This window comes from Sarcophilus harrisii, chromosome 5 (genome assembly GCF_902635505.1).
Source record: "Sarcophilus harrisii chromosome 5, mSarHar1.11, whole genome shotgun sequence".
NCBI lineage: Eukaryota > Metazoa > Chordata > Mammalia > Dasyuromorphia > Dasyuridae > Sarcophilus > Sarcophilus harrisii.
The window spans coordinates 264,536,642-264,561,905 of NC_045430.1; the positions used below are offsets into that span (position 1 = coordinate 264,536,642).

The 25,264-nt window shown below is 37.5% G+C and overlaps 1 protein-coding gene across 6 annotated transcripts in view; it reads right to left on the minus strand.

The window, feature by feature from the left end:
• The window catches only part of AZI2 (5-azacytidine induced 2), a 35,476-nt gene that overhangs the window by 8,691 nt on the left and 1,521 nt on the right, over positions 1-25,264 (minus strand). For 3 of the 6 annotated variants that reach the window (XM_031940406.1, XM_003772036.4, XM_023505188.2), the window contains exons 2-6: positions 12,854-13,074; positions 10,629-10,754; positions 9,969-10,068; positions 8,479-8,627; positions 2,433-2,491 (exon numbers count right to left, since the gene is read on the minus strand). In XM_031940406.1, coding sequence (XP_031796266.1) covers positions 2,433-2,491; positions 8,479-8,627; positions 9,969-10,068; positions 10,629-10,754; positions 12,854-13,069 — 650 coding nt within the window. In that variant the 5' untranslated portion in view covers positions 13,070-13,074. Of the gene's footprint in view, positions 1-2,432; positions 2,492-8,478; positions 8,628-9,968; positions 10,069-10,628; positions 10,755-12,853; positions 13,075-18,572; positions 18,760-25,264 lie in introns of all 6 variants that reach the window. The other 3 variants (XM_031940408.1, XM_012551382.3, XM_031940407.1) reach the window with 2 other exon arrangements.

Below are 25,264 nucleotides of genomic sequence, written 5' to 3' on the forward strand. Positions count from 1 at the left end.
AGAATTTTCATTCAACAAGAAGGTAACTAAGATGTAGCAGGATTGGAGAACATGCCATGTGGGACGTGAGGCCGAAGGCAATAAGGCTAAAGATTTGGGGAGAAAAAGAGGCCATGAGGGATACCTGTCCAAGGGAGTTATTAAACTTGTTCTGTTTAGCTCTAGAGGGAAGAGATATAATGAGTGGAAGGCATAGACGGGAATATGTAGACTGAGAGTTTGCCGGCAGTACAATAAACAAATTAAAAAGGGATGCCTCCAGAACAAAGTGGGATTCTTCTTGTTTCAAAAATTTCTGCAGCAATAAAACTCGATAAAATTCATAGGTCAATGGTAAGTAGTAGCTTTAAGTGGCTATCACACCATGATTTCAGGTTTTATTTAAAAAACTAGATTGTTAGTATATTTGGTATTTAGTGAAGGAAGCAGCAGGGCAAAGTTGTGAGATAGGTTCATCTACAGACTAACAATGTCATCTCAATATACACAGGTACAACTGGCTTTTTCAACATAGCAGGGGCTAATAAGGACAAGCTATTCTTGGTAATTATCCCTTAAATACGCCTACTTTTTAATCTCTTTTATGGAATATTAAAAAAAATAACCTAGCATAAATGGACTTCTGACTCTGATGAAGACTAGACCTAAAAGCTACTATCTACTACTATCTAAAAAAACTAAAGCTACTATCTAGTCAAGTCATCCATGAAAAGTTGCATATCAGAGAGGGAGTAATGTTAGTTCATGGACTTTATGAGGGTTATTTTATTATGTCTCTAGGAAAGAGTTCATAATCAAACAAAGTGAGCTAGGTAGGATCACAGAAGATAAAATGGATAATTTTGATCACATTAAGTAAAGATGACTGTGCACAGAGGCAATGTAACCAAAATTAGAAAGGAAACATAACTGGGGTGGGGAATAGTCTCATATCTAAGATGACAGGGAATTGATTCAAATTTATAACAATGAACACAATTTTTCAATTGATAAAGACAAATATGTCAACCTCAGATTCATATTGACAAAACAAACAAAAAAAGGAAAATGACCGCTTGCAGGGGCTATGGGAAAACTAATTAAGGTGCTGCTGGGGAGGCTGGTCTGAATAAGACTAATCATTCTGGTAAAATCAGAACTATATCTCCCAGATTATTGCTCCACAGGCTTGGGCCCAGTGATGCTACTAGCAAGTTTCTACCAAAAGAGATCAAAAAGAGAGGGAAAAGACTCCTATGTATAAAAATATCTAGGGCATTTTTTAAATAACAAATATCTGGAAACTAAGAGTGCACCCATCTATTGAGGAATGACCAAATCACAGCATTATTAATGGATTATAATATGCATTATAAGAAATGACAAAATTGAAAGTTTCAGAAGAGATCTGGGAAGATCTGTATGAACTGAAGCAGAGTAAAGTGAATAGAATCAGAAGCACAATTTATACACAGTAAAAACAACTTTGAAAGATTTAAGAACTTTGGATCAATCATGATGTATATTACCATCATCCCAACAGAGGACTCAGGATACAGATAGAAATATGATTTTTTTTATACATGGTCTATGCAGGAAGTTGTTTTATTTGATTATGCATATTTGTTTCAGGGATTTTCCAATGGAGGTGGATTGGAGAAAAACATATTTGTTTATTGAAAAAAAAATTTCACTATCTGCAAGGTAAAAAACTTCATCTTGACCATTAATTCGTATGTGATCAAGTAAGAATGTACTTTGTAAACCATAAAATAATATAACATACACTATTAGCATGTCTATCTGATTTCTGAAGTCTAATGCTCATAAATCTGAATTATAATATATGGAGAAATTATATAATATATATTATACATACATATATCATATATATATATATATATACACACTATATAGAGTATATAAAATAATAAAACAAATTAACAAGATGACTTATTTCACAAAAAGATTCAACACAGGATTCCTTTAAATAATAAATGCTTCAGTGTGTTTACAATATAACCTGATTTATAAAAAGATAATATAATTTTCTAGCAATGCATCTACTGAATAAATTGATGCCTCAATCTATATATAGATAGATCATAATGAAGTAAAGGATTCCATTGATTGACTGGAATCAAAATTTTAAAAGTAACAAAATAAAAAGTAAAGAATTAGATAAATAAAACCACATTTGACATACCATAGCAAGTTAACATCCATGCAAACATAAGCAAACACAGGATTTCAGTTACAAAGTAGCATTAAAAAAATCTGCAATTATTATTATCATTTTTTCTTTTGCTGGGGCAATTGGGGTTAAGTAACTTGCCTAGGGTGACATAGCCAGAAGTGTTAAGTATCTGAGGTCACATTCGAACTCAGGTTCTCCTGAATTCAGGGCTGGTGCTCAAAATCTGCAATTTTTAATATGTAAGGATGTTTCATACCTTTGAATGTTTGGCCTTTGGAAGTCTGTGTTATTGAGATTGTCTTCCTGAGACAGACCCTTTCATTAAAAAAAATATATAAAAATAAAGTTGAGACAGTTCATTTTCAAGTATGGTACTATGTTAATTAGTAATAAATTAAAAAGTTCTACAAATTATATATATATATATACACACACATATACACACATACATACACGAATATACAAATCATTCATAAAACATTTAATTACTAATAGCCCAACTACAATTATTTAAGCCCATAATCTCTTAACTTAAAAAAAAAATTCAATTAAAAGTAAAAGTAAAGTTGAAGTTTATATAATTTAAAATTTAATACAATACTTTTGTAAAGTTTCATTTACTGCCAACAGAAACCATGACAAAGAACACTGCTTTAATTTATGCTGTTGGATAAAGGCAAAGGCTTCAGATTAAGGTCTAGACAGATCTGGAAAATGACCAGTCGGTTAAGGAGATAATGTCTGAAAATGAAGTTTAGTTATGTGGGCCAGATCTGAAAATACAGGAATGAATGAATGACTTTAGCCCAGACTAAAACTGGCATCCTCCAAAACAGTATTTTTTTTGGTCTAGAATCTTACAAATCTAAACCCAATTGAAAATTAAACCAAAGGAAGAAGGTAAATTTCCATCTGCCCCAATGTCCAACTTGATACCACATACAGTAAATGACAAAATCCAAGAAAAAGAACACTAAGACAGTGGCCTCCAAAGGCACAAAAGGGGCCTAACAAAAAGAATGGCAACATACCTAATGTCACAGATATTACTTAAGACTAAAGGACAAAAATCCTGATTATAAGGTGGCTCTGAAATAGTGTGCCAGAAACAAAAGGCATAAAAGGAAGAGAAAATGAAGAGAAGAAACTGGGCAGAGCACTTGAACAGCTTTTTGTAAAATGTGTTCAGAAGTCAGGAGAGCATTTGGATGACGGTACCCAGGGAAAGAAACAGAAATGATGTGACCCCTGGACCATGCTCTAGGCTACATCAGGCCCTGAAGATCTGAATGTTGTCAGAGACAGAAATCACAGAGGCAATGTTTGGTCAGGTATGGGATATATTAAATGGGTTGGACAGGAAAAGCCTGACACTGAAGCTGACTTCCCAGTGATGGAGTATGGGATGTATTAAATGGGTTGGACAGGAAGAGCCTGACACTGAAGCTGACTTCCCAGTGATGGAAGGACTATATTTCCCAAACAGCTGATGGAGCTTTTTCTCTGCCAAAAACAAGAGTAGCTAATAGTAACCTGAGTTGTCTTAAAGAGCTTCATCCAGAAAAAGTTAGAGGAACCAACATAGGATAAGTCTATTATGGCTCTAATTCTCACTGATAGGAAGAAACTGGTTGCTGAAATAGAAATAATTAAGAACTTTGGGGGTATGTGAAATTGTGAGAGAAAAGCCAATAGACACACTAGGACAGGTAATCTAAATCTGGTTACAGCAGATGTCAAAGGGTTCAGAACAGGAAAGATGGGATCCTATGAAGGTCCTATAATCTCCCCACTCACCCAGAGTCACATCAGGTCTGCTTCTTACTTGCTATGACATTCCCAGCCTTTTCCACTCCAATCTGTCTTCTACAGAGCTACTGAAGTGATACTCCTTAAGCATTCATCTGCTTATGATGAATGTCATTCATCTGATTCAATACATCTAGGACAAGTATTTCAAATTAAGGTCTAGATAGATCTGGATATCTACCTCAGCCCGATGTCTATTTTTCATCTCATTATTCATTATTCCCTTTCTGTACACCACAGTACTAAAATTTTAGAGGATTGCCAGTCCAATGAATCAACAATAAAAAAATGAAATCCAAGAAAGCAAATATAATCTTAATGAGAAGGACAATGTTTGTGGCTAAAAAAATGGTCTGCCCTGGTCCAAGTACTATTTTCAATTCTGGGTCCCAAAGGATACTATTTAGCTACAGAGTGTGCCAAGGAGAATAACATGGATAGTGAAGGGAACCAAGATAATGTGTCACATGAGGATAAATAAAAGGAACTGAGGTTATTTAGGCTAGAAATTCAGAGAGGAGCAACAGATAATCTTTGAAAGATTATCAAGTGAAAAAGGGATTAATTTTGAGCAGTTGGTATAAGCTGCAGAAGCAAATTTAGTTTTAACATCAGGAAAAACAAAGGATTGGTCCAAAATAATTTTCATGTTCAAAGTACATAATGGACACCCAATAAGAAAAGGCAGAAATTTTTTTGGTTAGGACTGGGGGAAGTCATATTTCACCGTGAAGAGGACAAGGGTCTCTGAAGTCCAAGATTACAAGAGAGCTAACCCCCCCAAATTCCAAATTCTGAATCTCATTTTCACAACCTTTTTCCTTCTACTTGTATTCTATAACTCACAGGAATATTCTGAGGAAAGAACTTTGTAACATTAAAGTACTATAGAGATGGGAACTTTTTTTATTCTGAAACTACTAATGGTATCTATCCACCTACAATCTAGATATATATTAGCAGTAACAACTACTGAAATGTTTTGTTTTTCCATATATTGCAATTAACAAATATTGCCAAATCAAAAAGACTTAAAGAAATAAAAGACAAAATTCAGTAGCTTCATAATAAAAAATTTAAAGAAAATGATTGTGAAATTCAACTTGAGTTAATTGTATTCCCTTTGGTGCCATCTAGTGGGCTGCTGAAAATCAGCACCACATTAATTTAGGGACTAAAATTCTTCAAACATTATGTACAATATTGTTTTGGGGGAAGAGTCATTTTTAAATGAAATAGCAAAAATGTGCAGAAATAAAACAAATAAAAATTATCAGGTCATTCTGCTAATTATAAAGTGACTAATACATTCTTAAGTTTGTTTTAAGGAAACCTAGCTTCAAGACCCCAAAATATTCTTAAATAATATTTTACATTTGAATATCTTGGACTTTACTGTGCACAGCATCTTAATATGGCAATAAAAAAGCATCAGATGATCAAAAAGGACTCAGGTCTCTCTTTCTATTGCATAAGGGGACTGCTTCCATTTCACATTTATTCTTTGCCAAGTCTACATAAAGCATAGTGTGAGGTACTTCGGGAGCTAGAAAGTTAAGAAATGACCCTTACCCTCAGGAAGCTGAAGCTGACTTAAGAAGAAATGACAAATTGACAAATGACCCAAATAGCAGGGGAATACATTGTTGTTTGTCCTTATTTTCAAAGGATCAATGACATCACTAGGGGATGTCTTTTTATTTGAGTATGAATCAGATTCAAGTGAGGCAAGGGAGCAAAAATCAGCCTCACTCTCTCCTCCAGAGACTGCAAGGTCCCGTGATAGGACAAAAACCAGAACGACTGGCAAGAGGCCGAGTACAGGGGATGACTGGGCATCTTCAATGTCTTGCCAAGCTCTAAGCACCCACAGCACCTGTTCCACCTTCTTTGTGAGCACTGGAACAAACTTTTCCTCTACGTATTTACCTGGGGAAAGTCTTCACGTGCCTGGGAGCCAGACTGTAATTCACCAATGGTCAGAGGCGGCCAGTTACCCTCCGCCTGGCTTGGCCCATCTGCCCAGACAGTTTGACAGGGTGTGGCTGAAGCACAAGTGGACACCAAAGGGAGACAGGCAGCCCTGCAAGGAGCTCAGCAGGGGTGCCTGCCAGAGACGCTCATTCAGAGGCCCCAAAGAATACCTGGGATTGATGGTCTCCACCATCCCTTAATCCTCTAGATTGAGCAGGCTATCATTCCCACAACACTAATTTTTTTTTTTTTTTTTTTAAGAGTGAGGCAGTTGGGGTTAAATGGCTTGCCCAAGGTCACACAGCTAGGAAAGATTAAATGTCTTAGGCCAGATTTAAACTCCCTCTGACTCCAGGGCCGGGGTTCTCCCTCTGCACTGTCAATAATCCTTTCTCTTTCTTACTAATAGATTATTCTTTTAAGGAGTTCTTAGAGGGAAATAGTTGATTCAGCAGGACCTTTACTCATTTATCAATATTTACCAATACTGAAATTCCCTAACTTTAAGGTTTCAAGAAGAATTCTTTGGCCCAAGGATGTAAGTCAGAAAGGAGCCATTAGCCAGAAGTCTTTTTCTTTAAAGCATCAGTGGTGAAGATAAAGAGAAGTTAGCATTGGCATTCCCCTCAATTGTATGAGTTGTTCAAAGTCCAGTCAGGATCAAAGTGCTTAAAAAAGTGGAAAGGACATTAAACGTTATGCAGAATAATCTCTTCATATAAAAATGAAGAAACGAGGCCTTCAGAGAGATTACGTAGCTTGCTCTGGGTCACATCTGATTCCCAAAGATTAAGTATCTGCACAGGATGGACAGTTCTGGATCTTAATGATAGGCATGGCACAAATCCTTGCCAATAGTGACAACTGGTACCAGCACCTACATTCTCACAGAAATCCTAACTGGGCTAGTCAATGAGTTTTTGCCACAATTAAACTACCTTTGACCTACTAAGATTCAATTCATTTAAAGTATTTATTGAGCACATAATATGTACTGAACTAGATCTTTAAATACCTTCCCATCATCAGATAAAACTCACACCCTGATGTTTTGATGACTTGGTTTATTAAAACATATTTTCCCTCCCAAGGCAGCATTCACGAAACCAAGGGCTGTAAAAAAATAAATAATATATTTTTTAAAAAATGAACTGAATTATCTAGTCTTCTTTTCTTTCCTTAACAATTAAACTTTCTGTAATAGTTACCTAAGTAATGAAATGTTCACTTAAAGTGTTTGGGATGACAGAAGATACCAGAAATCTGACTTTTGACTATGTTAAGGTTCTACTTTAATAGGTCTGAGTGTTCAAACCAAAGAGAAAGTCAATTTGTTCAGCTCTGACTTGAATCTCTCCCTGACCCCACCCTGTTTCATCTAGCCTCTAGCTTCTTAAACTGTGGGTCATGACCCTATATGGGGTCTCATAAATCAAAGTTATGGGATTATAAAATTATGATTTATTATCAGTGTTTGATTTATATACCTATTTTATATTTCTATATACCTAGATTAGCATAAAAACTTCTTGAGTGAGAAGGGATCACAGGTGGAAAAAGGTTAAGAATCCTCAATCTAGCTTAAGAAGTCTTAACCTATTTTTGGTCTCCTGGGTTCCTTTGACAGTCTGGTGAAGCCATGGAATCCTTATCAGAAGAATTTTAAAGAAATAAAATACATAGGATTACAAGTAAAACCAATCCTATTGAAAGATTATTTAAAAGTATTAAAAGCAAAAACAAGTTTATGGCCTTCAGATTAAGATTTCTTATAGATATAAAAACCTAAAAAAATTTTGGAGATAAACTCTTGATATATCTTCTTTATATAAAGGAAAATCAGACTTTGGGAGATGATGGATTTTACAAATCACCACACTGAAGATCTAAGCTCAAAAGAGACTTTCTGTGTTACCTATGTCCTATTTGAATAAAGATCACTTACTTCTACAGCATTTCAGACAGGGCCTCACCCAGTGTCACATGAGTGAGACTTATTTCCTGTGGAGAGAGTTCAATCTATAGCTCCACGATTTGGGAATATTTTCTATAAACTGAACTAAAATAAGTAATAACTGCCATTGTTCCTGCTTGGGTCTGCGCTCTGGAGCCAAATAATATAGAACTAGTCCTTTCCCCAAATGACAATTCTTTAATTTTTTAAGACAGTTATCATCCTCATGTATGTCTTTTCTTCTCCAAGCTAACCACTCCCCAGTATTCTTTGCTAACTGAAGACAATTGAAGCAATTCAAGGTTTAAATTGTTAAATTGTTTAACAAAACAACACAACCTGAAGGTCCCAGCAAACACATAATATATGCCAAAACAGTATTTACAAGACATGGTTCTATGAGAAGAAAAGGCATAGTTTTAACAACTGGACATTATTCCTATTCTGTTTCTAAAGAAGTATTTTAAGTGATCTTTGGGATTCAAGAATAAACAATAACAAAAACAATAACAATTTCTCTCTGGTATTGGAAATCGAGACTATTCACTTTCAGAATTCAGCGTACCTTGGATTTAAATTTTTGGAGTTCTGTTCTTAGATTAGCACATTCTGTTCTCATCAGTTCCAGCTGCTGTTCCAAACCATGGATTCTCAAGTCGCTGCTCAGCTTTTCTACCTCCCAATTTGATGAAGGTCGGTTTAGATTCCTCATCACTGGAAAAAAGAAGCAGCAACAATTGAAGTCATCAGTAAACAGTGTCAGCCTCTGAAGCAGATCGGATATGATAAGATTTACAGCTGGAAAAGGACTGGAGTTATCTTAGTTTAACTTCATAATTCCTGAGATGAAACTACAGGCTGAGTCATGAGGTGACTATGATAAGGTCACCAAACAGGAAGTGGCAATACCAAGATTTAAACCTGGGCACATGCAATATTCTTCCACTATGCCAGTCACTGGAAAAAAAAGCAGAAATGAGTTTTTACTAAAAGAACAGCAGTCATGTCTCAAGACCCCATAGTAATGAAGAGCAGTAGTAAAGATAGCACAAAACAAGAGGCAATTTAAGAACTCTTTCACTTCTACAATTTATTTTATTATTTTCCCCACAGCAAATATTCTCGATAATGTTCTAACATTATCATGGGCACATGACCTTGAGGCCAGATTGGGATAAAAAATTTGCCATGGATAAATAGAGTTGACTATAGTTTTAACACAAAAAGTAACTTTTCATCCTGTTTAAAGTTCCACTATGAGCATGATGAAAACTCATTCAAATTTCCTAATCAGCTTGTCTGGTTCATTCTGTAAGATTTGAGCATGGCCACAGTGTTTCCTGTGTTGATGCTGCATGTCCTGTCCCTTCTCACTTTTCTCCTCTCTAGAGCAGTAAACACCCATGAGCAATCTGAATCAAAGGCAGAGACTTTTAGAGCCCCAGCCAGCCAATGGTAGGACCCGTTTCATACAATGATTTTCTTGGCCCATTCAATAATCAATCCCCTAGTCTGTGATCCCTCTCTCAGTACACATTAGGGGCCTTTTTGATTCTGCAGACACTAGCCTGGCCATCCGGTTTTCCTAGCTTTCACTGTCCTAGTAAGAAGAATGAGATTCTCCTCCCCTACCCCTTACTAACTCCCCCCCCCCCCCCCCCACCAAAAAAAAATTTCATGGACTCAAACACATGTATAGACCTCCCCCTTGGGGGAGGAAACAGCATAATTTATATTAAATACTACTAATACCACACAAAATTATTTAGAGTAAAAGAAAAACGAGGAGGATAAAATGAATATATCGACTAACATAAGCCTTATGTAAAATTTAAGGGAAAAGAAAAATTAAGTGCATACCCTTCACCATGACTGGATCTGACAGGTTCAAAGCTGGAAGGTCCCTAGTGACAACGTAACTCAGCCCAAGTTGAGGCTCTCCAAGGCTGAATAGTCCCACAGAGGCCAGCCAGGGAGCAAGTCTCGGCATGGACTTGTGCTCCCAGAGCCAAAGTGCTGCCCAAGCGTAAGAGCCACACCACAACTGCTTCTTACCTTGCTGAGTCTCAACCTCTGTCCGGAGCTGGAGGAGCTCAACTTCTTTAGTCTGCAGCTGTTCATTTAACACTTTCAAAGATTCAGAGTTGTCTTTATTCTAAGGAAAAAAGACAAGACAATAAGTATAAAAACCACATCATGGCAATCTCTTTTAGTTACCCAAAAAGTATTGGGGGGAAAAACGTTATATTTTAGTTTTTCAATAAATAAGCAAGATCAAGAATTTTGAGTTTAGTTGCCATCAATTTATTTTTTCCCTTTCCTTATTTAAGATATTCTCTATTTATTAGATTTTTTTTCATTGATAGGATCAAATATCTGATGTCCTCATTGAATTTTAGAAATTTATCTTTGTTTCAATGTCACTTTAAAAAAATAAAGAAATTAATGCTAGCCATATTTTAATATTAAAGGTCTTCACTTATTTAGTCTTAATTTTTTCAGGAAATTAAATTATTACTTCCACTATTTTAAAAATTACTATAACCTATAATATTCTCAAAAACTATTAATCTATTTTTAGTATATTTTTAAAACAAAAAATCTGAAATAAAATTTAACATATTTTAAGCATCTTTTTAAAAATATCATATTAGCAGAGGAGAAAATAGTCATTTGCACTTAGCTAATCTCACTCCATTTTGCAAAAGGACTTACCATTTTATCCAATTTGCTTTTCAAATTATCTCTGTCTAGGCAGACCTCCCGATAAGCATGATAGGCCTTGTTTACTTGTTCTCTTCCTACAGAGCTTGCATCTTCACTTAATCGGGTTTCAAGAAGCTAAATACAGAAGAATAAATAGGGGGAAAAACTCAAGAATTTATACTATTTAATAGGGTTTTAAATTTACCTAAAGGTGTAACTAACTGATTACCTCAAATTTTGCAGTTTAGGGCCAAAAAAAAAAAAAAAAAAAATCAAAGGATAATTGGATTAAAGTTCCACTTTTTTACTAAACTAATCCATTTTAAAAAAACAAGACACAAAAGAAAAGTATCAATCTCTTGTTTAGAATATTTCTGCAACAATCTTATTGAATGATAACTTCTAGCAGCAATCAATAAATGATATTCATAAAATTCAATTCAGCAAATATTAATTTGTTAAAGAGAATTATTAACTCACTAATTAGATTTTGGCTTGTTTTAACTTATTCAGGGCGTTAACGTGTGTTTGGGGGAAATGCCACTTAAAGGAGTAACTCTCTTGAATATGTTATAAAATTTGGCTATAAAGCACATTTCTATATATCAAATCATACTTTCCTACTGACTTATTATGACTTAAAGCTATTTGCCTTTGAAAAGTAACCCTAACCCAACTCTATCAAAAATCAACTTTCTAAAGAAAAATGCTAATATTCTATAAATTAATAATTCTAAAATCAGTCCTCAAATGTAAATGTTAGTAGGATTTTGTTTTTTAAATTGGCACAGAAGACAAAATTTTTAAAAATCAACTTAATTTCTAACAAATCCTTTCCAAGATTTTACAGCAAGATAATGGAGCTCTGATTGACTGAATAATAAATTCTAACACTTTGTATTAGATTATAGCTTTCAAAAATGGAAATGAAGATTAAAAATTCATAAAGAAGCAGATTCAAAACATTACATTAAATTAACAGAGAAACACATACTTCCTAAAGTTGAGTAAACCTAAAAATTCTTCAGTTTTAATTTTATACATTTTACATTTTAATTTATATTGAAGTCATTCCATCATTTTAAAATTCTAGAGTGGCAGATTTTTATGAAATGTATATTTTACAACACATACACTCAAATATATACATACACACACACATATATATATATATATATATATAGAGAGAGAGAGAGAGAGAGAGAGAGAGAGAGAGAGAGACCGAGACCATAAATTTTCATGGATATACAAAATGGAACCACAAAAAACAAAACCATGAGACTAAACTCTACCAGATAAAGTCTGTCTAAATTCTCAGTAGCTCCTACTTCCTATATAAACCCATTGGTGGGCTTTGTACCTAATTTGCCTTTGTAATAGATAAAAATCCATTTGGCATTCTACAATACAAAATAAAGGTTTGTCCATAACAAAGTGATCACAACATGAGAATCAAAAACACAATGCAAAAAAAAAAAAAAAAAAAAAAAAAAAAAAAAAAAAATTATATATATATATATATATATATATTTTTTTTTTTTTTTGCATGAGATTTATACTTAGGAAGGAAGGAAGACACAAAGGCCATGTATGTAGAATATACATGACAGACACAGTCAAGCTATGATCCGTGTCACTGATGTAAATATCTACATGAAGGAGACCACAGATCCACTTCAGTATGACTACATATTTAGGATTCTTTAATATGCAGTGAGTGTCAGTCACCTTATAAACAGTGGCCAGGATATGGTAAACTGGCCTCAGTTAAGAAGAAGTGGATTCACGTTCTGCTTGAGATAAGAGATGGACATGCAACTGACCCCATCCATGCCCTGGATAATGTTCTGAGATTCTAAGTTAAAGAAGTAATATTCTGCAGATAAATAAAGACACTTTCCACCCCAGGAATTACCTGTACCAATGAAACCCCAGATTCCAGCCTAAAAAAGAAGAAAGAAAGAAAAAAAAAAGACAAGGAATAGAAAGCAGTCCTTCTAAAGAACCTGCAATTGCAGCCAAAAGTGAGAGAGGAAGACTGCTCTCCCTGGGTAAATAGAGGGTATTTCCTCACTAAGGATTCCCTCCTCCAATAAAATCTGAATCCCATTCTCCCCAAACCTTTGAAGTCAAACCAAAGTAAATGAATAGAAAGACCATTATTCTTTAGTAATTTAAGTATTTTAAAGTTTCATATAATATAGTAAATCACTAAAACAGCACAAGAAAAATACCTTTTCTTCCAGAAATCGTATTCTTTTCTTTAAGAGAGAATTCTCCTTCTCTGAATCCTTAAGTCTCTTTTTGATGTCTTCATATGCAGTGACAAGGGCAAAGTGGGATGCCATAGACTCATCTCCTGTATAGATTGACAAAGGAGTGATGGTATCTCTCCTCTGAGTCTTTTCATGGTTCAAAATGCAGATGTCATCTTCTATAAGTGCATCCATGATAGCTGTTTAAAAGAGAAACCAGAAATATAGATATATACATGTGTGTATATGTGTGTGTATGTTAAAGCCTCATTACAAAGAAAACCAACCTTGCATCAGGTAAGTAACTAGGACATTATTTTAACACAATTCTTAAAATTTTGCAAACAAAATGTTATCAATTCAGTGATAATTGAACTTTTTCCTTATGTGATAAAACTAAGAAAATGAGTCAATGTTTTAACCTTTACCATCATTGTCATTTTTGACCTGTTCTTAATTCACTTTAAGTTACCATGAGAGAAGCTTTTATGTGGCTCCATAGCACATATATGGAGCTGAGAAGTGAGGCAATACACCATAGAAAGATGCTTGCGAATCCCTTTACCATAAACTAAGGTCTTGACACTGACCATACTCCATCTACCATAATTCCTATTAGAAATGTTCTTCAAGTTCCCCACTCTGCCATCTCCACAGGGCAGAACTGTTCTTGAGTTGTGAGATTCTCACCAGCCATGACTCCAATGTTAGGGGTCTCAGTTTCCTCTGAGAGAGCGGAACTTGAGGACCCCCGAGATCCCCATAAATCTGAATCACTAATCGTAGTGCGGTCAGATAACATCCAGCTGGGTGGCTTGACTTTTGGCCACCCTGCTTATTAGCACCTACAAGAAAACAAGACAGCGCGCCAAACCTGACACCTTAACCCAACAAGCACCTACTGTGCCTGTTCTCCACAAACTCCCTCAGGCTGGCCGCCACAGCTGCAAAGACACAGTCTCAGAAGCCTGGCTGGTTCCTCACCTGGGCCAGGCCTGCAATGACAGAACTTCCCATGACTCCAGCGCCCCTTTGAATAAGGGGCTTCCTTTCTCACCCCTGTCACCCAGCTGCACAGAGACAGTAACCCCATTTACGGACCACCCCAAATGCCCAGAAGGCAGCCCTTCCTCCTCCTTTGAGTCTCTGGTCATCCTTAGCTTCTGTCCCATCTCAAGATGATCAGCCTTGGTTATCAGGCTGGTGAAGACCCCTTCTCAGAATACTGTTTTTAACAGGATCACAAATGATATCAGGTTGAAACTAGGTGATCAGATACTTTTTAAAAACCCAAGTGAACTGACTGCAAATTAAGAATCCTTGGCTATACTCTATATATCAGTGTAAATATTATGCTTTCTCAGAAAACTATCCACTCTTTGAGAGTAAGGATTGTCTTGAGCAATGTTTTTCATATAATACGTGCTTAACAACATGCTAATGGAATCAAATAGCAGGATTTCTCCTGGGTTCTGTAGATACCAACATAAATCCCACTTTCGACTTCATGGAATTTTTAATCCAACCAGGAGGCTGGACCAAGGTTGAGGTATCACTGACGTATGACCAGGACCCAGGGAAGAACATATGAACACTAAGGGGAGAACAAGGTGTTCCAGGGCTGGAGAAGCAGACTGTGGCTGGACTCCCATGCCCCCACCTCTGACTCTTTATGCTGACCACATCTTCCGTCCTCCCCCCATCAACCACAGTCTATATCTAGGATCCTATAAGGAGAAAAGGATTCAGGGATCTTTTCAAGCTAGGCTGGGGAGGGATTTTGACATGGATGTGGAAGAATGTTACTCTAGTAGGGTGCAGCAGAAAGAAGAGAGAATCTGGAGTAAAACTCCTAGGGACTAGAAACTCAATTCAGCTACTTAATAGTATGACTGTGGACAAGTCATTTAACTCTTCTGAAACTCAGTTACCTAGTGAGGGGCAACTAAGTGGCACAGCAGACAATTCAAATGCAGCCTTGGGCAGTTACTAGCTGTAACTTTACCTGTCTGCCTTAGTTTCCCGATGTGCAAAATGAGCTGGAGAAGGAAAATGGCAAACACTTCAGTACTTTTGCCAAGAAAATCCCATGAATAGCATCTATAGAGTCACACAGAGTCCGGAACGATTGAATGACTGAATGACTTATTCATATGTAAAATGTGATACTATTAGTCCAATAATACATGGTTGTTCTAATTTTTTAAAAATTTGTTAAACTGAAAAGCATTATATATATACATGAAATCTGATTCATGGAATTACTACTATAACAGCTGACTGATATAGATTTTAAGATTTATAAAGCACTTTATTAACCTTATCTTACTAAAATCTGAATTTAAAAAATAATATTACTAAAGGCAAAAAGACACAGGTCATTTTAAAGGAATGACAAATCGTGTACTTTGGCTGGAGCCTAGAATATGTGTGGTGAGACAGATCAGGATCAAATGTGGAGGGCCATGAATACCAAGATAAGGAGCTTAGACTTTTTCTCTGCAGACAGTGGAGAGTCAGGGCAGGACAGTGTAGGAGAGAGCTTGAACTTGGGAGTCAAGAGAACTCTGGGTAGGACTCTAGCCTCCACCTTATAAGCTGTGTGACTCCAAGTCATCAACTTTTAGACTCTCATTTCTTTAACTCTACAACAGGTATACAGCCCTCCTCATGACTAATAGGGCTAAATGAATATATATGTATATAATGTATACATATATAATGTATATATTATGTAAGCAAATATAATGTAAGCAAAGCAATTTGCAAACTTTGAAACCTGATATAAATGTCTAGCTCTTTCCTAGCAATGGTGTGGACATCAGCAATTTGTGTTAGGAAGACTAAACTGGCAGCAATAAATGGGATGGATTAGAGGCTGGAGAGAGGACAGACCAAATGATAAGTTCAGATATAACTAGAATAGTTGGAATAGAGAGGAAATGCAAATCTCAACTGGCAAATGAAATCAGAAAAGGAGGGGGAAAAAGATGAGATATACACTGGGAGGACCTGATTATTAATCAGTTGTTTACGGGAGAGGAAAGAGTTAAAGATTTCAAGGTTTCCAGACTGAGTGACAACAGAATGATGATTCCCCCTAGGAGAAATGGGAGCAGAGATGACATGCTGTTGATGTGGCGTGGTGGTCTGTGGTGAGAGAAAAAGAGAGGGAGAGCAGTGAACACTACTTTCTTTTCTACAATTCCCAGGACAAATTCTCTCCCCTTATGTCCATAACCTAAGGAGTGGTCACCCATGCCTTGGCACCCTGAACAATAAATTCTCTTTCTTATTAGGCTTCTCCAAGAATTCTCCCCCTAGGCTACATTTGTGGAAACTCCCTAACAATTATCTTTTCAATATGATTTGCTGGAAATTATTCCTCTCTCTCAAGGTTTCTTCAACTGTGGGTCATGTAACTAAAGGGTACTGATTAAAAAGGTGACAAGAGGGAAAGCTTTCTGATTGCCACAACCAGAAATGCCTTCAAGTGTAATGTTCTGGTTAGCTTTCTGCAGGTCTTGGGACCAGTCTTTGTTTCAGCAGAGTAATCACCCTGAGAATAGCCAGGGATAAAGTCCAAATTCTTTATTGTCTCCTTCATAGTCTGCTCCTTGCCTGGGGCCTAGGTAGCTTTCTCATGACCTTCAGATGGGTCTCAGTGGAGAAATGCAGGACAAGCCAGCCACCACCAAGGTGGGAGATGGAGAAGGTGGGAGATGGAATGAAGATCTCTAGTCAAGTCCTTGTTGGTTCTTATCTACTCTATCATAATTACATCATCGAATAGACCTTTTTTAAAATTTTTTATCTTATAGATCTATATTATCTTATATAATTTTTTAGAACTATATTAAGTACTAAATACCTGTACTGAATTAGAGAACTATTAATCACCATGCTAAACTAGATAACCATTGTTTTAGCAATTCCACTGACTTAACACCTTTCTCCAGAGTTTTGGCCCACTGCATTATTGACATAATGTGTCCAAGGTGTTTCCCACAGCACTTACCACGCTGTATCGCATGACTTCACAACAGCCTTGGTTCTGAAACACAACATGAGCCCTTTGTATTGTGTACTCACAAATGCTACCAGAAACACCTGGACTCAGATTCGAGATGTGCTCACATAAAAATGTCTCGGGGCAAGCGGGGTTGTGAGTAGGAAAAGTTTAAGAAGCAGATCTAGCTGTCTTACATTAGGCAATACCCCAACTATTTACTCCCTCTTCCTTCCCCCAACTCCTGGCCTGCAATGAGACTCAAGCTCCCTTTCAGTCTAGACTCTGAAGTGGTTGGCGTACTCTGCCATACTGCTGCAGATGAAGCATCTATCTGGCCAAACCCTGTACCCCTTCTGCACCTCCTGTCACGTAGGGGCAGCTTCCAGTCCTTTCATTTGGTTCCAAGGTAACTGAAGACTCCGCAGGTCACTAACAAATAGCCTTTCTCATGACCCTGTCAGGCTCTGGCTGGCTGAGTCCTGGCTCAAGGCTGTCTAGGCTACTTGTTTCTCAATAACAACAATACCTGGGGTCACTACTCCCCATCTCCCTCGCAGACATGCAGAAATACAGGAGAGTTTATGGTCTTAGAAATCAAGGAAAATGTCTTATTGAGAGAGAGGTGAACAATTAAAACAGCTATTAAGTACCTATTAGGATGAGGTATTGTGCTATGGACCAAGGAAACCAGAATGAAAAATAACAGTTCCAGTCCCTGCCCACAAAAAACACCAACAAATGGTAGAATATGAACTAGGGATTGGGGAAAGAGATGAAACATGCCCAAAGCAGAGCATTTAACAATTTCCTGGATGACTTTAATGCTATCATCCTTTGAAGGGTTTAGGAATTGTAGAGCTAATCTACTCTGGACCGGATTTTCAGGAGCATGGAAGCAGTGGTTGCTGAGGTGAGAATTATGGGAAACTTACAATTACTTTTTTTGATCATTTTTGAGAATTTTGCTGTCAGAATATGGGGATGGTATTACTTCTTCCTTGTCTGTCTTTGTGCCTTTAATTTACTCTTGTCTTACTACTCTTTTCCAGATAAAGAGAGGGAAGCTAGAATGCTTGCTTTACTCTTGTATTTACTGGAAAACCTTTTAGTGTTTCCACATTTCATGGTTTTGGTTTAGGAGATATAGATCCAACTTGATCATAATAAATAAGGTTTTTTTGATTAAAAAAAAAAAATACCATCTAGATTTGTAACACCGGACAAGAAAACGCGGTCTTGTCTGATATGCACCCTCAGTTTGGGGAAAGCAGATTTCAAAGTTTCTAGGGGAGGGACACTCAGAATCCCAGAACCTAAATTCCCCAGTGACTATGGATCACAGGATGGATGGGATGCACTCCAAGTGCCTGAGGATAGCTGCTGACACAGAAACATAATTCTGACAAGAAATCTAAGGGCAAGTTGTTTAACAAGAAAGTGGTGACTGCACAATAGAAATGAATTAACATGGATTTTTTAGAAGGCATATATTGTGTAAACATGGAAGAGGGAAGAGCAGGTAAATCAAGGTGACTACAAAAGCACTACTTTGAGCTACAACTCGTCACCCAGGCTGGTCAGGAAAGATATGGGGATTAAGATATAAGTGGGGAGTAAGAGGAGAGAAGGGGCTGCCTAGAGTAGATAAAATGATAACAGAAATGGTGAGAAGGGAGGGTTACTCACCTTTCCCGGGGCTGGAAAAGACAGACCAAACAGGCCAACAGCTGACAGCCAAGTGGAGTGCAAAGGAAAAAGCACCTCCCCTTAATACTCAACCAGCAATGAGTTCACACCCCAGGGCTTTAGGCAAATCAGAGAACCTCCAGGGTTTTAATTCATCTCATCTCCAGGATACAGAAGGCTCCAAGGCCTAGGGTCAGAGCAAAGATCCAATAAGGAAAGAGAAAGTAGGTGAGAATCAATTTAGGCTCTCAGTTGCCCTGGAGGACTTTCAATTCACTAGGCCAGGATTAAGGGCAATTTCCAGATAATCTGGGAGAAAGGAAATTAACCAAGAATGGGAGGGGAGGGGAGTGTCTCTGAGAATAAGAGAGAGAAAGGAGGGCTAGAATGGGGTGTGTAGAACAGACTGGTTCTGCTGGTGCTAGAAGAGTAAACAGGACAGAGGATCCAAAAAAGCAAATTTCAGTTTTGCTTTTTGGAGGACTTTTGATGTACTCATCATGAGGAGCAGGAAATTTAGGGAGATAGTTAAGTCTCCCTGAATGTCTTCAGACAGACTAGATGACTACTGGGGATCATGATGGAAATGGGAATGCAAGCTGAAGTGCAAGAGATCTCATCTAACTCAAATTCTAAAACACAGTCTGAGGAGCAAAATGAATATTGATGACACTCCTCTCCCCCTAAAAGAGATCCTCTTATTCACAGAGAATGTTAATCTATGATTAATAGACCACTATTTTATATGATTTTACATTTAACAGATGATTCATCAATTTATTACAATGATACCTAAATTAGAATTTAATATTAAATAACCCCTAATATTAATAGAACTGGTTAACGTAACAGACAGCCCTCACTACTCCCCTCTTAGATCAGTGCCTTGTCATGGCGAAGGGGTGTGCATGTGAGCTATTCCAGGTAAGGTTACCCAAGATGGACAGGTCACAGTGGAGAGGTCAGACAAAAGGTTATCCAAGTGAGAAGGAAATGAGAAAGCACTCCAGGATCTTTGCTAAGAAAACTTCAGGACAGTATTAAGTGATGAAAGGCATGATACTGGAAGATGAACCCCTCGAATCGGAAGGAGTCCAACATGCCAATGGGGAAGAACTCTAATACTGATGAAGCTTCTGGGCCAAAGCCAAAAGGAAGCTCAGCTGCAGATGTGTCTGCAAAGATCAATACTGCATGAGAACCTGGAATGTCAGATCTAGGGACCAAGATAACCTGGATGTGGTCAAACAGGAGCTGAAAATAGCAAAATTTAAACATCAACATCCTGGGTGTCAGTGAACTTAAGTGGATGTGATGGGGGAACCCTGAAACTGTCCTTCCTGATCTTTGGGGTGAACCCTGAAACTCTCCTGACAAGGACCCACTCTTTGGGGCAGTTAAATGTCTCATCAAGATTGGCCCAGGACCTCTCCCTACTAAGCTCAAACTTAGTAGTCTCATTTAGCTGGAGATCTAGATTTCTATAGATCCCTACTGAGCTGAAAATTGACTCAAGACCACTCCCAGCAAGTGGTCTCATCTGGGGACAATGACAACATTGAAGGAATCTCATTCAATTGAAACCTCACTTTCAGATTCCTTATAAAAAAGGGCAACTTGGGGCTCATTTCTTGGCAGAGGCCCAAAGTAGGAGTCATGCTTTGCCAAAGGACCTCTCCTTGGTGTAGCTGCCCGCTGAGAAGACACCCTTTTCTCAGAGTTAACTACTCTTTATCTTTCTGCCTGGATTCTTCTGCTAGATCTTTACTTCTCTGTCAGGACCTGCCAGTCAATGGTATAATCCTGCCTTATGGCATCTTCCCCTTTAATGGTCTCTTCCTTCTGATTACTTCTAGGAAACTAAAAACTTATGGATTTAGTCCTCTCTTAACATAATAAAATCTTTGCCCTTTCATTTGGAGGATGTCTACAAATTCTTTTGAGATGTGACACTGGGCCATAACCCCAATATACTTTTGGGGTATCACCTCATACCCCATCCCTTTGGTGACTTGGTACAGGAAGAGTCTTCTGCACCCTGTAACCTCAATGTTTTGGTAGTCCTGTACAATGATAGTCTGAAAGCCTTTCCTGATCCCCAATAGTAATACAAGTCTACACTCCAATCACTGATGACTAAGGAAAAATTTATCAGTTTTATGAAGACTTACATCGTCTAGAAATACCCCCCCCTAAAAGATATTACATTTATAAGAGACTGAAATGCTAAAGCAGGAAGTCAAAAGATAACTGGAATAATAGGCAAATTTGGCCTTGGAGTGCAAAATGAAACAAGGCAGAGACTAATATAGAGTTCTGTAAGATAACTTCTTAGTCATGGTAAACACTCTTTTTCAGCGACCGACCCCAAAGGCAACCCTACTCATGGACATCACCCTAGGGTCAATATCAAAATTTGACTCAAGACCTGTAGCTAAGTGTGGCTCAGACTGTTATGGCACAGTTTCCTTGAATTGTCCTACCTCAGTTATTCTGCCCCAATCCCCAGGTTGCAACAATATCCTATCAAACATCATCAGGATGTTTGATAAGGAGAAAGATCTTCTATCTCAGACATCATGACCCCAGACCCTCTCTACTTATCAGAATGTCTGGTGCCTCCCCCCACCCTGTCAGAAGCGTATTGATACTCCCTTCCTGTTCTCAGTGCTCTCTGCCTCTGCCCTGCCTCGGTCTACCTAGTAGTAGCTTGGAGCCTGTGTGTGTGTGTGTGTGTGTGTGTGCACGTGCATGTGTGTATGCTTCATGGGAAGCAAACATTGCCTGCTGGATGCTTTGGACACCAGCCCTGGGAGCAACACACACAATCCTCCCTTTCAAATAAATTATTAAAAACTATCTTATCTCGATCTTGCCTCAGTTTCTCCTACATTACAAAATCATAAGCTTCTGCATGAAAATTCAGATTTAAATTGAAGAAAGGAAAACCATCAGACCTAAAGTAACATCTCCCATGAATATGAAGTGGAAGTTATGAACACATTTAAGGGATTAGATCTGATAGATGGAGTACCTAAAGAATTGTGGAAATATTTTCACACTGTTGTACAGGAGGTAGCAACAACAACAAGAACAATAACAACAAAATTCCGAAGAAAAAGAAAAGCAAGAAAACAAAATGACTGATGAGGCTTTACAAATAGCTAAGGAAATAAGGAAAAGGAAAGAAAAAGCAGAGAGGAAGTTATACCCAACTAAAAGCAGTATTCCAAATAATAGCAAGGAGACAAAAAGCAACACAAAGAAACAGAAAACAACAGAATGGGATAAACAAGAGATCTCTTGAAGAAAATCAGAGCCAGAGACTTGGAGCTGATTATGATTATCAGACCACAAGCTTCTCAGTGCAAAATACTAATAATCTCATATGCAAACGATTCAATTTTGATGGCAAAAAGTGAAGAATTAAGAAGTCTCTTGAAGAGGTTGAAAGAAGAGAGAGTAAAAGCTGGCTTGAATAAAACTGAAAAACTAAGATCTTGGCAACTAGTCCTATCACTTCCCGGCAAACAGACAAAGAAATGGAAGCAGGGTCAGATTTCATATTTTTGGGCTCAAAGATCACCGCAGTCTGCATTCGCCCACAGAGAATGCAGAATGAATGCAGCCATGAAATTAAAAGATGCTTGCTTCTTGGAAAGAAAGCTGTGGTAAATCTGAACAAAACACTAAAAAGCAAAGATAGCACCTTGCCAACAAAGATTCATATAGTCAAAGTCCAGTAGCAATGAAAGCTGGACTATAAAGTATGACCATAAGGTTGTGAGAGTTAGACCATAAGAAAAGTGGATTAACTTTCATATTGTGGTGCTTGAAACTTTTGAGAGTCTCTTGGATAGTAAGGAGATAAAATCAATACTTAAGGAAATTAATTTAATCTAGTCATTGGAAGGTCAAATATTGATGCTGCTGAAGATTAAATACTTTGACCACATAATAAGAAAAGTCTCCCTGCAAAAGATTTTGATGATGGAAAAGATAGAAGGCAACTATATTACAACAATACTTAGTCTCATGACATAGTTTTCCATTATTTAAATCAGGCTGCATATAATATACTTTAAAATGTATTTGCTTATTATTTATAATGTATTGAAAAACCACTGAAGTATTAAGTTGATTAGATTTTTCCAAATTATACAATATTTTAGAATTCTAAATGGAACTTTACTGGGGGAAGGGCAGAGGAGCTGTTTTTTCAACAACAAAACCTTTACACTGCTGTATGCTTATGCTCGGAAGTATGACTAGGAATCCACTGAAATATATATGGACTATAAATTGCTTTAAGATGAAAATGGTATAGAAATAGAAGTTATGAGAAGGAACTCCCCTATAGCATCAGCAAATCTCAGACTCTAGGAGTTAGCAAGGACCTTATTGGCCATCTAAGTCCCAGAAAAGAAATTCCCAGTCTAACAAACTTGACAATTGGATCAATTAGCCTTTAACTGAAGACTTACAAGGAAAGGAACATCTCCTTTCATTTCATTTCTTTATAGTTCTGTGTTGGAAGTTTCTATTGGCATCCTGTCTAAACTTGCCCCTTTACAGTTGCTAAATAATGCTCTTGATACTTTTCTTTGGGAACCAACAGAGCAAGTCTAGCTCCTGCCTTACAGGGGAGACCATTAAATACTATAAGCCATTTATCATATTTTCCCCCAGTCTTCTCTCTAGGTTAACTATGGCAAGCTCCTCTGATCCATTTTCATAGTACATGGATTCAAGGCCCATGTTATTGAGGATTCAAATGTGCCACAAATTTTTTACATGAAATTTCAGGACAAATTTCATGTTTGCAAGGAACCAGATGTTAAAATGTGCATTTTCACGATTCATATAAACCAATCAGGTCACTAAGAAATTAGATTTATCATGACTGCCAATCAGACTCCTACATAACCAACAACCTGCTTAGGAAGGATACACAATGCTGGAAGACATGCACCAAATTTAAAGGGCAGATACCTCAGTAGTCCATGTCTACATTGTCAGAGTACAAGGAGCAGTACTAACAAATTCCTCCCAAAGTTTCTTAGACCCTCCTCTTTCCATTACATACTGTTCTACTTACAGCCAGTTACTACTCAGATATGTAGGACCTTTCCTTTTCTGAAAGGAAGACCCCTCCCCCCCTTTTCTGGGGAGTGGGAGAAGGGGAGAAGACTGGATTGTATCCGGATTGTATCCCAGGTTTCACTGCCTATCTAGGTGAAGAGGAGGGAGCAAGCATTTATTAGGCTCCTACAATGTGCCAGATACTGTACTAAGTGTTTTAGAAATACTCTAGCACTGACTCTTACAATAATCCTCTAAGATAGGTGCAAGTATTACTCCCATTTCACAAGAGAAGAAACTAAGGCAAAGAGGGTAAATGACTTATACAGGGAACTAGTCAGTTACCAAAGCCCCTGATTATAATGGGTATTACTATAAAGACGATTATTATAAATGCATGAGCAATCACAATGATATTGTAAATTCGACTATCTCAGATAAAAGTGCCAGGTTGTCCTAATTCTGCTAGTTAAGTGTCTGGGAATTCTAGGCAGGGTAACTTCCTTCGATCAATGCAAATTGGGAACTGTTCCTACAATTTTACAGACTTAGAAAACTACCTGGGGCATAGAAGTCAAGAGCCAGAATCAGTCAGTATAGATGTGTTAGAACTCCAAAGTTGAGTTATTATCCTATTTCTCTGTCTCCACCACAACTGGGAGGCAATGCAGGACAGAGGTAAGTAATATGGAAAAATTTTATTTTACAAACTAAAAGGACTATCTTTAGAACAACCTTCTCAATGTCTTAGGTAACAGCACAAAATGTTCAGTGAAGCTGTAATAAAGAAAAATTTCCACATGAAATCACAAGTCTGGGGAGAAAAATTAAGAAATTTCTTAAACACCATGAACAGTGAATAATACTGCTCGTTAGACTACTAACCTGGTAGTACTTATGTTTACAAGGCATGCCTGAACACAGAACAGCTACCAAATTTACAACAGGGTGTGTTGTGGGTTATATCTATCAGGGTGGAGGTTAGAGGGAAGACAGAAACTCTACATTGTATAAAAAAAAAAAAGTTGCACCCACTTAGTTATTCTCCTTCCCCCATCTAACTGTAGAAAGGGACATATAGTGGCTAAAAAGGAACTGCATGGGGCCAAGGAAGAGGTTGGCTATGTCTAGAAGGGTTCAAAGGACAGTGAAAATGCAGTCGTCTGTCATTGAAAGGCAATTATTGCATTAGGCAGCAGAATAGCTTCTAAGGTGAAACTGGGAAGATAAGTAGAAAAGAACGACAAATACATGACAAATTGTCATTCTCTTCAATACTGAGAACCTAAAATACTGTTTGTTTTTAATATCTGAAGAGCTCTCAGTTCTGCAAAAGCTGTGTCACCCCCAATTGTGCATGACTGGAGGTATGCTTAACAGGCAGTTGTGACAGGACTATCAGGAGTCTTTCTCCTTTTTTTGCTGAGGCAGTTGGGGTTAAGTGAGTTGCCCAGGGTCACACAGCCAGGAACTTATGTTAAGTGTCTGGGGCCAGATTTGAACTTGAGTCCTCCTGCCTTCAGGGCTGGCTCTCCAGCCACTGCGCCACCCAGCTGCCCTCCTCAGGAGTCTTTCTATAGGACCTCCAGAACCAGAGCCTGGCATGGCTT